This window comes from Chelonia mydas, chromosome 4 (assembly GCF_015237465.2).
Source record: "Chelonia mydas isolate rCheMyd1 chromosome 4, rCheMyd1.pri.v2, whole genome shotgun sequence".
In the NCBI taxonomy this organism is placed as follows: Eukaryota; Metazoa; Chordata; order Testudines; family Cheloniidae; genus Chelonia; species Chelonia mydas.
This window is the reverse complement of record NC_057852.1, coordinates 34,795,707-34,812,288: the sequence shown is the minus strand read 5'-3', so window position 1 is coordinate 34,812,288 and position 16,582 is coordinate 34,795,707. Positions and strand designations below refer to the sequence as shown.

General features: G+C 40.2%; 1 protein-coding gene across 1 annotated transcript in view; it reads right to left on the bottom strand.

Moving 5' to 3' along the window:
* Positions 1-16,582, bottom strand: part of LOC102946219 (glutamyl aminopeptidase) — a 47,880-nt gene that overhangs the window by 28,102 nt on the left and 3,196 nt on the right. Inside the window, exons 2-5 of the mRNA XM_027833813.2 lie at positions 11,568-11,709; positions 8,401-8,532; positions 3,439-3,559; positions 625-779 (exon numbers count right to left, since the gene is read on the bottom strand). Of these exons, the coding sequence (XP_027689614.1) occupies positions 625-779; positions 3,439-3,559; positions 8,401-8,532; positions 11,568-11,709 (550 nt within the window). The remainder of the gene's footprint in view (positions 1-624; positions 780-3,438; positions 3,560-8,400; positions 8,533-11,567; positions 11,710-16,582) is intronic.

Sequence of the window (16,582 nt, the reverse complement as noted above, 5' to 3'; positions counted from 1 at the left end):
GAAGTGTTAGCCACCGTGATAATTGTATATTATAGTTTTGCAAATCTTCATGCAGTATCTTCATTTGTTTACATTTCTTCCTGTTGCCAGGAAGAAGAATTTGTCGTAAAGCTAGGTTTTTAATGGGAATTCAGATGATGACTCACATTACTCATTTGTATTATGAAATTACATATTACAGCGGTGATTTGGTACTGATTCATATACCACTGGAAGTATTTTTAGTTTCTTCCTCTTGATTTGATTTACCTTTATAGGGACCAACTTTTCAAGCAGCTTGCAGAGTTTAGTTGGATCCATTTGCAAACTTAAATCACATATCTGCACATGTAAATGATGTGGGTGGGTGGATGTGAGAGAGATGTGGTTTCATGCAGATTTTTCAGAGGCTGGCTGAAAACCTGGTCCTAAGCATCTAATTTTCTGAGAAGAGTCCATTTGCAATAATTCCAGTGCTGTAAAACTCTAACAATAGAATTGCATTTGTGCACTTATTTTAAAGTGAGGTTTAAACATACTTAGAAGACCTGGAACCAAATGTATGGCTGATTATTTTCATAAACGAGGTATGGATACTGTGCACTTCTAGTGCTTTAAAAACATTAAACATTTAATAAAATCTACCTGGTGAACGAGCTCATGGGCAATCACAGCTGCTACTGTCTGTTTATTGGATGAAGCAGATTCTTTGGGATCGTAAAGTAGGTTTGTTTCTCTGTAAGTGATCAGACCCCAGTTTTCCATAGCACCAGTCCCAAAATCTGGAATAGCTATTTTATCTATATTGAAAGAAAGAGAGCTGGGTAAACATTGTATTCTCTAAGATTCTTAAGTGATATTTCCTTTTTAGGTAGGAAGACATCCATCTGCTTATTCATAACATAAGATAACAGCTTGTTTTGTTGTTCACCATTTGACAGTCTTCTATATTACATACTGCAATGACAGAGTGAACCCCAGGATCTCTGTTCCTATGTGTAGGATGCTCAGTGATACCATGGGGCAGATCCTCAACTGAATGTAAATTGTCACAGCTCCATTGACTTTAATGTAGCTCTGTCAGTTTACATTAGTCAAAGATCTGTCCCCAGATAAAGTGCTGTTCAAACTTATGGAAATAAACTTGTGATCCAACACTAAAATTTGGCTCCAGAAATTATTAGTATTTTCTAGGGATATGCTGTAGGCAATAAAGCATCCGAAACTGTCTGTAACATAATGAGGAATGTCATTATTTGTCACTCTCTGGAAAAACAAATATTTATTGACTTATTAACTGAAGTTAATCCCCCATATGGTGATTTGCTTCTCATTGCAATCTGTGGAATCACTTCTTCATGATCCATAATCAGTACAAGTTAAAATGAGAATTTGGACTCTCGGATGACAGAACAAGAAGCAGTGGTCTCAAGTTGCAGTGGGGGAGGTCTCGTTTGGATATTAGGAAAAACTATTTCACTAGGAGGGTGGTGAAGCACTGCAATGGGTTACCTCGGGAGGTGGTGGAATCTCCATCCTTAGATGTTTTTAAGGCCCAGCTTGACAAAGCCCTGGCTGAGATGATTTAGTTGGGGTTGGTCCCGCTTTGAGCAGGGGGTTGGACTAGATGACCTCCTGAGGTCTCTTCGAACCCTAATCTTTCATGATTCTATGATTGGCCATGCATTCTGTTCTGTGAGGGTAAGGGTAAAATAGAAATCGATTCAAAATTGGACAGAAAACCTTACACACATCTCTAATTGCAAATTGCAGGTGTTTATTCTAGCCAGCTCGGTCACTGGTCAGAGCTGTCAACCTGGCAAGGTCTGCGGGACACTTTATTCAGTCTGTCAAAAGATCCAAAATGAGGAACACAAGAAAAATTAGTGATGCCAGAAGCTTTGATGTGATAGTAAATTAATTTATTTAAAATAATCATTTTGTTAAAACCCTCTTTGATTCATTCATTTCTGATTTAATCAATTTATAATAATGAATGGACAATATCATCAACATAAGAAGGAAAGATGGAATTTTGGTTTCGAACTGGAGAGTTGAGATGTTTGTCTCCTACAACTTGGCGCTTTGAGGAGCACAATATAAAATCTATAAGCTGGTCTACTTTACAAATATTATTAATTCAGGAAACAGAGTTTGACTTTGAAATGTAGATGGAGCCTTATCAGTGTCCTTTAACTTGGCATCAGACATGTTACAGAAATATGCACTTGGTCATAGATCGTTAAGATTCGGTCTAAATGGATTCACAAATTGGAGCCAGCTTGTAAACAGGTAAAGAGACAACTGTGTTGTAGCTAGGTCTCCTGACTTAGGGTATGTCTATACTACCTGCTGGATCGGCTGGCAGCGATCGATCCCGCAAGGGTCGATTTATCACATCTAGTCTAGACACTGCGGTGAGTAGATCGAAGTACGTCGACTTCTGCTACGGTATTCACGTAGCTGAAGTTGCGTAACTTAGATTGATCCCTCCCACAGTGTAGACCAGGCCTTAGTTGTAATTTGTAGTGTAAATGGACATTTATAGTGACTCAGTTGATATGTAGCGGTGAGGAGAAGAGGAAGGTCAAAACCTTCAGAGAATTTAGCATGTCAGTTGCTTTACATGGGTAATCCATTAGACAATGCATAGCATGATTTTTTTTTTAAAAAAAATTCCTCTGGCTACCTTAACTTTTTTTTTTTTAAATTTCCATCCTTTTCGGTTAAGTTTATAAACCTTAATAAACTATACCTTTGGATTTTATAGCAGAGGCTGCTTCTATAGCTTTTTCACAGCTCTAATTATATCCCCAATTAGTTCTAATTTCACAAATCAGATCCAGATTTCAAACACCCAAATTTAGGGATGCTCAGATCCAACGTTTTGCTTTGGGACCTTAAAATATAGGGGCTACAGGCAAAATTTGGTTCCCTAGCAAGGTTGGTTTTGGTTGAATCTGGGCTCTTCATTCAACCCATCTATAGAAAATAAATTATAGTCATGGGTCCAAACTCTGCCCTGGTGGAAATGGGTGCACACAAATTGGAGCAAGTCACATGACTTGCATCATTTGTGTCACCGGTGACTCTGGTCGAGAAGTGTCCTTGGGAGCTGAATCAGTTTATCTCAAGCTGCATCTGGCTGTTTCTCTGTTGATGTCACCAACGTTTCTTGTTGTTTAAAATTGGACAGTCTAAAATAGCGGTGTTAGGGCCCGTGTTTGGATTCAAGCTGCCAGAATGAAGGGAGGAGAATGTCCTAATTGGGTCTGAGCCTCCCCTCTTGACATACAAGAGCATCTTGAACTATAAAGTCTTAATCTCAGCAGATTTTGGCATAGCTAACAGCAACATTTCTATATTCTCACTCTCCCATGAAACAACGATGACTCAGAGCAGAAAACAAAACCGTGATAGTAAATTAAGAGAATGAAGAATATAAATGGTAACAATCACCTAATTTTGGAAGAGAATACTTCATATCAAAATACTGTTCAAAGTAGTCAAATACAACTTTAGTAACATTTGCTGCATAATCTGCTGTTTGTAATTGCTTTGGCTGTGCATATATCCGGAGCTGTAAAACAAAGCAGAGAAATACAATTAGAGCAGATCCCAGTTGGACAAAACAAATCAAATTATATTTAGCACTGAGGAATCATTTAGCAAAGAGAAGGATAATATGGCTGACTTTTCTTCTCTGGAAGATTAAACCTAACACTAAAACCCTTGTCTAAACCACTTATATGAGGAGGTTTATGAAATGTCAACTTTATATATAGATTAAATCCATGTGTAACGCCCCCAAAATCTGTGCACTATTCATTCTTGAAACATTATGAGCTCATTTTCTTCATTCCTCCCAGCCACTCTCACTCTATCATTTCCTTTTTTTGTCCAATCTTAGATTACAAGATCTTTGGGTGGGAACTCTGTCTTTACTTGTTTTGTAAGGTACCATTCACATCTATGGTGTTATACTGTATAAGTAAAAAGTAACACTAAGGAACAAACCTAGCTTACATTTTGCTAAACCATATTTCTGTCTGCTCCTCTGCTTTCAACAAATTCTATCTGGACTTTTGACCACAGTTTAAATTAATTAGGATTTGACCTTTGACCTCATTTCCCTGTAATTAGTGAAAGCCACCACATCACATTTGAATAGATTTAGAAAACTTATTTGTTGGAAGATCAGCTATGCTTTTCAGTTTTTTAAAGGGATAGCTTCCCCAAATTAACACTCTTAAGCTTTGCCGCTGTTACTGATAGACACCCTCTAAGAAAGAATAGGCATGCATGCTCTCCTAAGACTAGTGCATGAGACGGGAAGTACTGCAACCCACTATCAACAAAACAGCGCAACTGACCCTATAAACATTCAAAGAAAATCAGTTGGAAAAAGGGTGGTTTTTTCCCTCTGGTCTTTTGATATCTTTAGAGTTTCCTTGTAACAAGAGTGGGTACATAATTGTATTCCACAACTCTCTGCTATAGAAGTGCACTGTACAGGGAAGAGGAGATAGGGAACGCCTTCCCCACACAGATGTACCAGTGCGGGATTAAAACCTAGTATTCCAGGGCATTGGATCAAGGAGCTGGCACATTCTGGGCCCAGGAGGGTATGGTCAAATGGTTATACTTCTGGAGCCAGCAGAGAAGGAGACCAAGACAGACTGACAGATGCAGAGGGAGCTGATAGACATACACTCTCTGCTGTGGTCGCTTTATTGTTCTGGCAGCAAAAGCTTTGCACTTGGGGATGGAGAGAGTGGGAGGGAGGAGAGTACAGAGTCCACTGAAGATTTAAAGGGACAGGACATCACACAGTCGTTGGTCTCTCTATATATGCATGTTTCATTTAGTGGATAGATATTGTTCCTTTTTGAAGTAATAGTAAAGTGTGCTCTATTTCCTTCACCTTCCTCCCCAGCTCTGGTTACCCCTAGATCTCCTGTTCTGCACTGACAGTTTCTCAACTTTTCATGATTAGAAGAATATCAGGGTTGGAAGGGACCTCACGAGGTCATCTAGTCCAACCCCCTGCTCAAAGCAGGACCAATCCCCAATTTTTGCCCCAGATCCCTAAATGGCCCCCTCAGGGATTAAACTCACAACCCTGGGTTTAGCAGGCCAATGCTCAAACCACAGAGCTATCCCTCCCCCCCATGGTTCAGGTAAGTGTAGGAAACTGCTTTTAGTAGACTAAACTCTGTCTGACTGTTGACATTAATATTATAAAAATAGAATGGCAGTGTAGTAAGGTAGGCATAGGCATGCGTGATAGCTGCTAAGCCATCTGCAAAGTATCATGCTTAGAGCTTGGCTTGCAAGAGTGATATTTGAATAGAAAATTCCAAAGCTGGTATGATGAGGATAGGCTCTTGGCTTTATGCGTGTTCTGTGATATTTCGTACTTGGATTTGTTTATTATAACCTGCAAACTACAGACCAGTCAATTAACTGAGCAGTATGGTTGGATATTAAGGTGTATGCATGCACATTTTAAATCTATAATTACATTTTTTAATGAAGAGGAGAAAAGTGATATGTCAAGTGCTGATTTTTCATGCCCCCACCATCTGTGATCAGGAACTGCCGCTGCCACATGGTAATTAATTTTGTATTACTATTTAGCAATGGAATATCCCTCAGGCTTAAGAGACCAGGGACTTTTTCCTTCAAAAATGTACAATTAGAGCTGGATGGGCATTTTTTGGTGAAACAGTTTTCTTCAGAAAATGCAAATTTGTCAAAATCAAAACTTTTCTGAGAAAAGTATTTGTGCTGACAAAGCTTTCGTCTGGAAGGTTTCTTGGGTCCAGGATGGAATTTATCGTCAAAACTAAAAGAGAGAGAACCCAGAATAGGCAATAGTCCAGTGGTGAGGACACTCACCTGGGATGTGGAAAAACCTAGCTTCAAATTCCTGCTCTGAATCAGGCAGGGATTTGAACCTGGATCTTCCATATCCCAGGGGGGTGCCCTGACCACTGGGCTTATTAGTTATTCTGGTGTCTGCCCCTCTCTCTTTTGCACTCTCACACACATACCATAAATTCCATCCTGGATCCAAGAAACCTTCCAGTTGAAAGTTAGTCAAAAATGATAGGTGTCCACAAAAACATTCACTTTCAATGAGTCTGAATCTTCTGATGGAAAAAATATTCCTTTGAAAAAAATCCTGACCACGTCTAGGCTTTGAACTGGACAAAGGAGTTGGCCTGCGGTGAGGAGCCGTGGTTGGCAGTTGACAGGCTTCAGTACAATGAAATTAAGCTTTCTGCAGGAAAAAGTGGTGAGGAATACAACTGAAAGGCAAAAAAACAGCTTCTAAAATTTAATTGGGTTTTCATCAAGACCAGGGGATTTCCATGAGGGTTGGTTTGCAATTACTGTCTGTAACTTCCCCTTCAGTAATCTCTTTACTCAATTTAGTGTGCTTCATTCCACCCCCCCGCCCCAACTGGAATAGTTATACTGGTGAAAGGCCTAGGGTGGGCAAAATGATATGGGTAAAAAGGTGCATTACATTTGTTTATTCTGCTTCCAGAACTGAAATAAGCTATACTGGCATTGGCACTTTTTTTTACCGGTATAATTGCATCCACACTAAGGGGGTGCTGCTGCTTTAACTACATCGAAGCAGCAAAACTTTCTAGTGTAGCCAAAACCTTTAGGCATTTTTATTGACTAACATAAATAAAATGTGTAAGAACTATAGCCCAAACTAGATGGGGATTCTTCATGCAAACTCTGTGCTGGTATTAACATCCCCTCCCCTAATATACACACTTTAAAGTCCTATATAAGGGTGAGGTATGTATTTATTTATAACTTGTAGATATTCACTTTTATTCACAAAAGCTACAGTCGTACTATATCTTTTCTGCCTTTAATATTCCCTTTTGAAACAACCAAGGTCAATCCCTAACTCACAGTCTAGAGTGTGGTAGCTGAATGTAGAATGGGAGGGCTTTTGTGTATACAAAAGAATGACTTTGTGTTCGGTTGCAGCATTCCATTTCTTTTTCCCTGAATACATTTTGCAAAAGACCCATGCAAATTCTGATCGTGTACACGATTAAGCTCTAGAGTGTGTGTGTCTAGGCTAGATAAACATAGTCCTGACACTGAAAACAAGTGGAGCAGCCTTTGTGAGAACCACAGGAGCACCTTGGTCTAAAGGTTTGGAGGCCCCTTGCTGATTATCACAGTTTATGACTTAGATTTGCAACTAAACAAACAAACACAAATTTTAAAAAAATCAAGGATACTGCTTCACATCGCAAAATGTACTCTGGTCACGTATTTAGACAAACGTAGTGCAGTTTTAATTTGTGATCCAAAACACTGCATGCGCAAAGATGGACAAATACATAACGTTTTAGAACAAGGAGACCTCAGCACAGCACCGTGCTATTAGATCTTTGCTAAGAAGTGGGGTGAGACCTCTGGGATTTTCGTGAAAACCCTAAAACGTAGGAAGGATTGATTTGCAGATTGGGACACTGAGGCAAAGTACTGACTTACCCACAGAAGGTCACACTGTGAGTCAATGGCAGTGTTGGGAATATAATCCAGAAATCTGGATTCCCAGTCATTACACAATATTTTCTCTTGAACAGTAATAAATTAGCCTGAGCAAATCGTTAAAACGTCCTTACTGCAAAGTGTGTTCTCTGATTCTTAGAAGAGAAGGGAACTAGCAACAGCACCACACTGGAAGAATTTTTCTGTCTCACACTGAAAAACTTAGACAAATAACTAGTTAACAGGGGTTGAACATTCCAGATTAAGTTCAGGCTCAATAAGGAGGTTAACTCATGGCTAGGATTTCACCTTCAGATTCAACAACTCTGGTAAAATCTTGTGAACTCTTCCCACAAGTTTTCGAATAGTAAAAATCTCATGAGACTAGCCATTCTTGTAAGATTTTGGCTGAATCCAAATCAAAACTGGAAAACAGACTCCTTACTTTTTTGGATACAATCTGGAACCAAAATTGTAGGAGCCGGTTCAGATTTGTGGATTCAAATCCAAACATACTCAGCTCAGAGGACTGAGGTGCCAGCCCTTCAGGGCAGGGACTGTCTCTTTTTAACATGCATCATTCCTACTCTGATTGGGGGCATAACTGTAATATAATTAATAACTGTACACTATGCATCTTTATATAACAATGCATTGCTATGACTCAAGTTTTTCAACGTTGTTGATTAATAAGCAAGAGAGACATGAGGTCCACATAGATTCACAGCTTTTAAGGCCAGAAGGGACTATTTTGATCATGCAGTTTGACTTCCTGCAGAACACAGGCCATTAGAATGGGAAGATTAAGCAATACAATGTGAAAAGCTGATTTATGTTTTTTAAAACTTGCATCTGGAATGTGTTCAGAATGAAAATTGGACTTACAGGAATTCCACTGGCAGACTTTCTTTCTACCCAATCAAACTGGTGCACAGCAAAGCACACCAAATAAGTGCTCATTGGGACAGATTTCTGAAAAGTTGTCCTGTTCCAGCCATCAGGCAGTTGAACCGTTTGCTGAAGAAGGAGAAAAATAATTCTTACCTTGTGAAACTGCAAACATGTGCATAAAAGAGTAAAATATTCATATATAAACTAGAGCTACAGGAATGACAAATTGTGTCTCTGGCTTTACACAGCTCGTGGAATGGGAACATGCAAAGTGATTTTTTTCTTAAAGGTGGATGCATATGATGGGGCTTTGTTTTTATGCACTAAGAATGAGTTTTCTTATTTCTAGCTGTTTGCATTAAGAAATCAAACCGTGCATGTCTGTGCTTATATACTCTTGTTTGGATGAGTTTTTCAATATGCTTGAGCCCTGGTTAATGTGTTTTCTAGCTAGCCTTCTTGAAATGGCTCCATAAAACCAAAATGTTGGAGAAATTAAAGAACGGGTCAAACTATGCCCTCCTTTAAACTTGTGCAACGTTCCTGAAGCTAGTGAGGTAGTACAGATGTAACTTAGGGCAGAATTTAGTCCACTGAATCCAGTCCAATTTCTTTCAGTAGTAATTAGTGCTGTCAACCTTGCTGGGTTTGCTTTGCAAGGGGTTGTTCAAACACCCTTTTGTTTTTAGGGCTGGCCAGATTTTTGGTTTGTTAATCCATTGCAAGCCTGTCCTGATTTTAGCAAATGTACTTGGTATTCTTAAAGATTTGCTGAATAGTTTGGACAAATTACTTCAATTGTTCGTTATTTGTTACTGATCATGTGGTATATATATCCCTGGTTGGATGACTCTCTATAAAAGTAAAATAGCCAATGACAAATAATAGATACTATACCTATAGTACAGTGGCTCTCAACTGTGGTCCACCACTTGTTCAGGGAAAGCCCCTGGTGTGCCAGGACAGTTTGTTTACCTACTGCGTCTGCAGGTTCGGCGGATCATGGCTCCCTCTGGCCGCGGTTCACTGCTCCAGGCCAATGGGGGCTGCAGGAAGGGCAGTCAGCACATCTCTCGGCCCACGCCGCTTCCCGCAGCCCCTATTGGCCTGGAGTGGCGAACTGCGGCCAATGGGAGCTGCGATCAGCCGAACCTGCAGACGCGGCAGGTAAACAAACTGGCCCAGTGCGCCAGGGGCTTTCTCTGAACAAGTGGTGGACCACAGCTGAGAACCACTGCTACAGTAGAAATATAATAAACTTCTGAGATTTTTGTGAATAGCAGCCTTTACATGAATAACAGATGTTTTGATACCATAAGCAAGAGTGAAACAAACTAAAGTAAATTATTTATATAGTCACAAATCTGTTTTTTCCCATTATTCAAGCAGCTCTGTTCTGATATCTCCAGTCCCCAATATCCCTTTGAGTTTTTAAGACTGAATACACTCATAATCTCAAAGAAACATTCAAATGAAATCACCGTTTCTCCTGTTCTTTCAAAAGTAAATTTCACAGTTTCAGTGCAAAATAACTGATCAGTCAAATCCTTTTGTAGAACCTTCCATTCAGTCTTTTATGCTTTGAACACCTTTCCAAAATATGTTAACTGTGCTTCTACTTTCAACTTACTCAAATTCCTCCTAGAAACTCCATCAGCATTTCCTACAAAAATGGAGTAGTCCATGAAAAACATCAGTAAGTTTCTAAGCCATGTCTACACTCAGAAAAAAAGGTGTATTTTTAGCATATAAAAACACAAGAGCTACCATACTGGGTAAACCATGGTCCATTTTGCCCAGTTGCCCGTGTCTGCCGGTAGTCCATACCAGAGCTTCAGGGAGAGTGTACAGAACAGGGCAGTTAAGGGTGGATCACTCCATATCTTCCGCTCATGGCTTCTGGTAGTCAGAAGTTTAGGGTCACCCTGAAGCATGAGGTTGTGTCCCTGTCCATTCTGGTTAATAGTCATTGATGGACCTATCCTCCATGAATTTATCTAGTTCTTTTCTGAACCCAGTTATACTTTTGGCCATCAGAACATCCTATGGCAATGGAATTCCACAAGTTAGTTGTGTGTGCATGAAAAAATACTTCCTCTTGTTTGTATAAAATCTGCCACCTATTAATTTTATCGGGTGACCCCTGGTTCTTGTATTGTAGGAAAGAGTAAATAACATTCTCTATTCACTTTTCTACATCATTCATGATTTTATATGCTGCTATCATATCCCCACTTCGTTGTCTCCTTTCTCAGATCAACAGTCCTAATCTTTTTAGTCTCTCCTCACATAGAAGTAGTCCAAACCCTTGCTCATCTTTGTTTCCCTTCTCTGAACCTTTTCCAGTTCCACTATACCCTTTCTGAGATAGGGCTACCAGAACCGGACACAGTATTCAAAGTGTGGGTGCATCATGGATTATATAGTGGCATTATTATATTTTCTGTCTTAATTTCTATCCCTTTCCTAATAGTTCCTAACATTCTGTTAGCCTTTTTGACTGCTGCTGCACACTGAGTAGAAGTTTTCTGAGAACTATCCACGGTGACTCCAAGATTTTTCTTGAGTGATAATAGCTAATTTAGAGCCCATCATTAAATATGTGCATTACTTTGTACTTATCAACACTGAATTTCATCTGCCATTTTGTTGCCCAGTCACCATTTCTGTGAGATCCCTCTGTAGCTCTTTGTCAGCTCTGTGTAAGCTCGAAAGCTTTCTCTCTCTCACCAACAGCAGTTGGTCCAATAAAAGATATTACCCTTCCCACCTTGTGTCTTGAATATCCTGGAACCAACACAGCTACAACACCACTATGTGTAATTTATATATGTCCAGTAGGGGAGGCAAGTCTACAATATCTGTGCATGTGGAAGCTCAGGGATAGGCAGCTAACGAGAAAATGTGATTCTCTCCTGCATTGGGATTGGCATTACTGTGTTGTGTTCTACTGTTAAAGCCTTGGTGGCCAGTAATACACAACTAGGAATGACAACTAAACAACCAGTCCTATTTTATATAAATCTTATTTAACCTAAAGCTGTATAACTTCTGAGATGACAAATGATCTGCTAACACACAAGGGTGTTTAGATTTGAATTACTCTTATGTTTGTTTTACAGAATCATTATACTTATTTAGTACATTTGTGAAATACATACCTCTACTGGCATGTTTGAAAGTGCTTTGTATGGTTCTTTATGGATGATAGATATGGTGTAAGTTGCCTTTTTGTTCGGCTCATCGAAGCAAGGAAACGACTTCCGTGCATCTGTTGGCTCATGATCAGTAGCTGCTATGCTCCTTTAAAATAAACAAAAAGATTGTTGCATTGTCCTAAGCCTTCATGGTAGCCATTCTTTGTTATTTCCATGTATGAGCATAATCGTTTGTTAATACTGCAAACTGTAGTAGAATTAGCAAGTTTTATTGTCAGTGGTCTTTTTATAAAGATACAACTTAAATATTTATAACCCTCAAATATTCTAAGGCTCCTAGAAGTCACAACCGGTAGGTGTTTTAACAAAAGACAAGTAAAACTGCTAATCACAAATGGAGGACGTGCTCAAATATTTTTTAAGAGCAGGAAAAGTAAAACACAAGTAGTTCCTCCCCTAGTAAGGGGAAATCCTGCTCAATGTGAGTAATCCCATTGACTTCATATTAGTAAACATTAGTAATGTCATCAACTAAAAGGAAACTCAGGCCCTAATCTAGCGATGAGCTCTGAATGAATGGACTGCTCTGCCTATAGGAAGCTCCACTGATTGGGTCTTCCTGGAGCTCATTACAGGATCAGGACCTGAGCTACTCCTGGAAAGACATCTTCAAAAGCTTCTGAGTGATTGCTTAATCACACCCCCACAAAATAGTGAAGCTGCCTGCACAGCACTTTCTTGTTATAGGCATTTATCACTTGGAGGTTACCCTGTACACCTGCCTGCCAGTGCTGCTAAACTTTACTGACTCCACTGATGAGTTGTGTACTGACATGAAATGTTTGAAATTGGGTAGAACATCTAATGACAAATCAGTGCCACAGTGTGTTTGCGTGTTTTAGCTTGGAAGTGAAGTGGGCTCTCTTACATAGACATGACTAAGGGAATTGTTGCACATTGGGATCATTTAGAAAACGTTGCCAAGGCTTGTATGAAACATCCTCCTACATGAAATCAAGTTTTCTCCTATCAGCATGCTGTTCAGGGATGGAGCATGCTCTTTGTTCTGATTGGTGGGGGAATGCATCTCTGATATCTCTTCAATTAATTTGGAATGTGGTGCATTTTCTCGCAGCATTTCTACAGCTGCTCAAGCTACATTAGGGTAAGGAATGGATTTTTTTGTTTGTTCTTTACCAAAAAAGTAATCAAAAATACTCATAATAAATGATAGATCTTTACCACCATCACAAGTTCACCTGACAGCCAATTTTTCAGTGTTTCTGTTGCCTTTGGCTTTCCCCTGTGATGGTTAAATACTAAAATGGTCATTAAAAAACTGTAGTAGCAGCAAGGTTCATGTAGAAGTCTGAGGAGATAATACATCTCGATTTTTACTATTCATATTCATTTGGACAGTCACTTAAATGCCTTGAATTCATGGTCTTGGGGGAGGAAGTGTCATGAACATCACCTTATTTAAACCTCTCAAAATAGCTTAGACTTAATGTATTTCTTCTGCTTTGTAAGATGTTTGATGTCCTGTTCTCCTCTTTGTAGGGTTTGGAAGATATTTAACAACCAAGTTAACTTCAATTCCCTGGGCAATGTTTTACAGTTGTTGCTTTAAAAAATTGCTGTATATTTAGACACACTTCTATCCATGTTCCTCAAGACTGATAACACAAGAAACTTTACACTGATTTATAAGGTGATAAACCATATATCCTCATGCATTTGTGGTGGGCAGACAAACACCAGTGACGCAATGTCTCAATGCCACAATTCATGGGGATTGATTCAGAGATCTCTAGACCAGGGCATCCTCCTGTGCAGACAAGTGGTAATTAAAGAAAAAATGAAATATTGTATAACTTGGTTTTGAGATAAAAACCTTCCCTTTTTCATAAGGTGGATTCTGTCCCTGCAATTTCTGTTGATCTCCAGGTTTTTAAAACATGAACCAGAAGCGACAAAGTTGTAAATATACCAGGAATATTAAGAGATCTGTTTGACCACATGCAGCTGTTGTTCCCAAAATAAAACATTGCTATGTTTAGAGTGATGATAAATTACCATTTTTTGCCAAGCATACACAGATTTTCATTAAAAAGAGAGAAATTTTTGTCTCCCTCAGTTAAGTAATGGATTTTCATCCTTTTTTTTGCAAACATAGATTCATCACTTTCCCAGGGAAATTTTGGCACTTTAGCAAGGGATACACAGTCATGGCAAAATGTGTTTTCTGCCTGCAGCAAATGCCTTGGCTTCCTTTTTAAATAGTTTTCCATTCTCTCCTTGAATTTTCTCTATTTCACATCTGTGCAACCAACAAAACCAGGAATACCAGCTTCCTTATCAGCTGGAGATATGCCCAAACTAGCACCATTTGAGCCCCACACAATGCTTCACTTCAGTGGTTTGAATAAAAGGGAACTCACATTTGAGCCAGATTTTAGTTATGCAAAGCCAAGACACAGCTGCCTTGCCCATCTGTATCCTCAGTAATACCAGAGGAAAAGAAATTGGAGTTATTTCACATCTCTTGATGGCAGCTGAGGACTGAAAAATCTGTCACGCTCTAATCTGACGCTTATATGGTACTTTTATGGACCTCGTTATCCTCATATCTGAGCACCTCACAATCTGTTTGTTGTTCTTATCCTCACCACAACCCTGTGAGGTACGGAAGCGCTATTATCCCCATTTTACAGATGACGCGCAGAGAAACTGAGTGTCATAGTGGAAGTCCGTGACAAAGAAGAGCATTAAACCCTGGTTTCCCAAGTCCACAGGCTAGTCCCCAAACCACTGAATCATCCTTCCTCTGGGACCTAACATTGCCCTCTGGTGAATGTATAAAACCAGAGATGGATCCAAGGGACAGTAAAGTCTGGACCCGTGCCCAGTGTATAAAGAAAAGGGCCTGCAGCAATGTTTAAGCAATCCTTTGCCCTGGCAGAAGCAGCTCTCCAGACGGCTTTTTCCACTCCACCTCCTCCTCCTCCCTGCCAGTCTTCCTCTTCTCCATCAGCAACCAGGTCCCACAGCTTCTGAGACTGTTCAAGAGGAAAGCTAATTGCCAGCTGGCTGAGTCCCCACCTCTCTCTCTCATAATATAGGCTAGGCTGGTAGCACTGCCTATTATTAATGTTGCCCAATTCTTCCCATGATAAGAGGTGTTTTCACTTGCTTCTAACGTTGCCAAACTTTTATCATTTGGGCTAAAATCTTCCACAACAGGTGTCTACCTCAGGCTGAAGTTTTACTGAAAAATTTCAGTCAAAATAATTCAGTTACTTGCTTCTGAGAACAAGATGAGGGGAAAATAAGTTGTTTGCCCATGTTAAACAATTCTGGTGCTTTTTCCTTCGTGAATCTTTAGTGCCTGCATTCTCTGGAGGAGGGATTTGAAATTTTGGTAGGGGGTGTCTGGACTATGTCTGGACAAATTTTGTGTCTGGACTGTGCCATGCCCATGAAAATCTTCCCAAATTTGGTCAAGTTTATAAACCTTTGAAATATCACACTTTGCCTATGTTCCATAGTGGTTTGTTAGAGTTTGGCCACTAAATTCACTGAAGATTTCATCTGCATTGGGCATGCTGTAGCCAAGGGCTGAGCAGAACTTTCCCTGCAATTACAGCTCTGGGCTACTGAGGCCCATGTGGAGGTTGGGTACCTGAACTTAGAGCAGGAAGCCTGTCTTTTGTGTGCTCTCAATACCCACTCAAACCCTTGACCCCACCCCCGGGCACAGTTGACATGGAAGGGGAAGCAGCCTGATTTGAATGCAGAGGGGACAAGAGTTGGACCTGAGGGGAAATCTGAAGATTATATTGGGCCAAGGAACCTTTTGTGGTGAGACTGAAACTGTAGGCTTATGGTGAGGAGAAAGAAACTGGGAGTTGGGTGGGTAGACTGTGACTGGCTGGGCCGGGGTGGAGGGATTGTGACTGGCAAGCAGTGAAGCTAGTAGGAGAAAGTCAGGGTGAGGAAAGGCAGATCTGACTAGAAACCAGGATGTGGGGGAATGACTGGGGCAAGGATAAAGGGGGATATGAGTGGAGGGACACTGAGAGTGAACTAAGAGCTCAGGAAGAGAGACTGGGACTGAGAGCTTATGGAGATGGAGAAAATGGAGGGAGAAAAACAGATTAAATGAGGAACCAGAAGGGAGAAATGGGGAATTGTTGGGTCAGGAGACTGGAACTGTTCATGCTATTGGGAAGACTGGGAGTAGAGGTGGAGAGACTGGGATGGGGAGTGCAGAGAGAAACTAGGACTAGCTTGGCAAGGAGACTGGGACTGAATAGGTGAAGAGAATGAGACTGGTACAAGAAGCCATGGAGAGGGGGAGAGACAGCACTGGGACAGGGACAAATTGAAGAGGACAGAACAGAAAAAATCCAGCGAGGGGGAGATAAACAAAAGACTGTGTACCCACGTGAGCACACTTCCCTCCAGAGCCTGGAATGAAACCCGAGATCCCTGAGCCTCACCATTCCTCTGCCATCAGCAAATATCTGTGAAAGCCACTGGTAAAATGTGTCTCATCCCCCTTTAGTGCTGGTCCACATAAAGGAGGACAATCTACTACTGCGAGCAGTTATTCGGCCTAAGTGGCAGACATCTGTGTGGTGGATCTAAAGCTTCCAACCCTGCTGATGAACCATGTGAGTGTCAATATGATTCCACATGTTGGAATTTCTGTTCACTTGCTTTTCAGTTTGCTTTTTTAAAAACTTAGGAGATTACACACACAAAGCTACATTAAAGAAATATTATTAAGGTTGCAAAGTCAAGTACTCAAAAGTTAGGAAATGCCAGATTCAAATTCAAATTCAGATGTCTTGTTCATATGCATTATGATCATCTTAAATTACATGCTCAGATACTATTTTTTCCAGAGGACCTCTGCCTCATTCGGTGCACAAACAGATCTGGAATGAACCAGGGTTGTGTAATGAAGGAGACTTGTCTGTAGGATCCCTGCCTGATTTATTGCTGATGTTGGA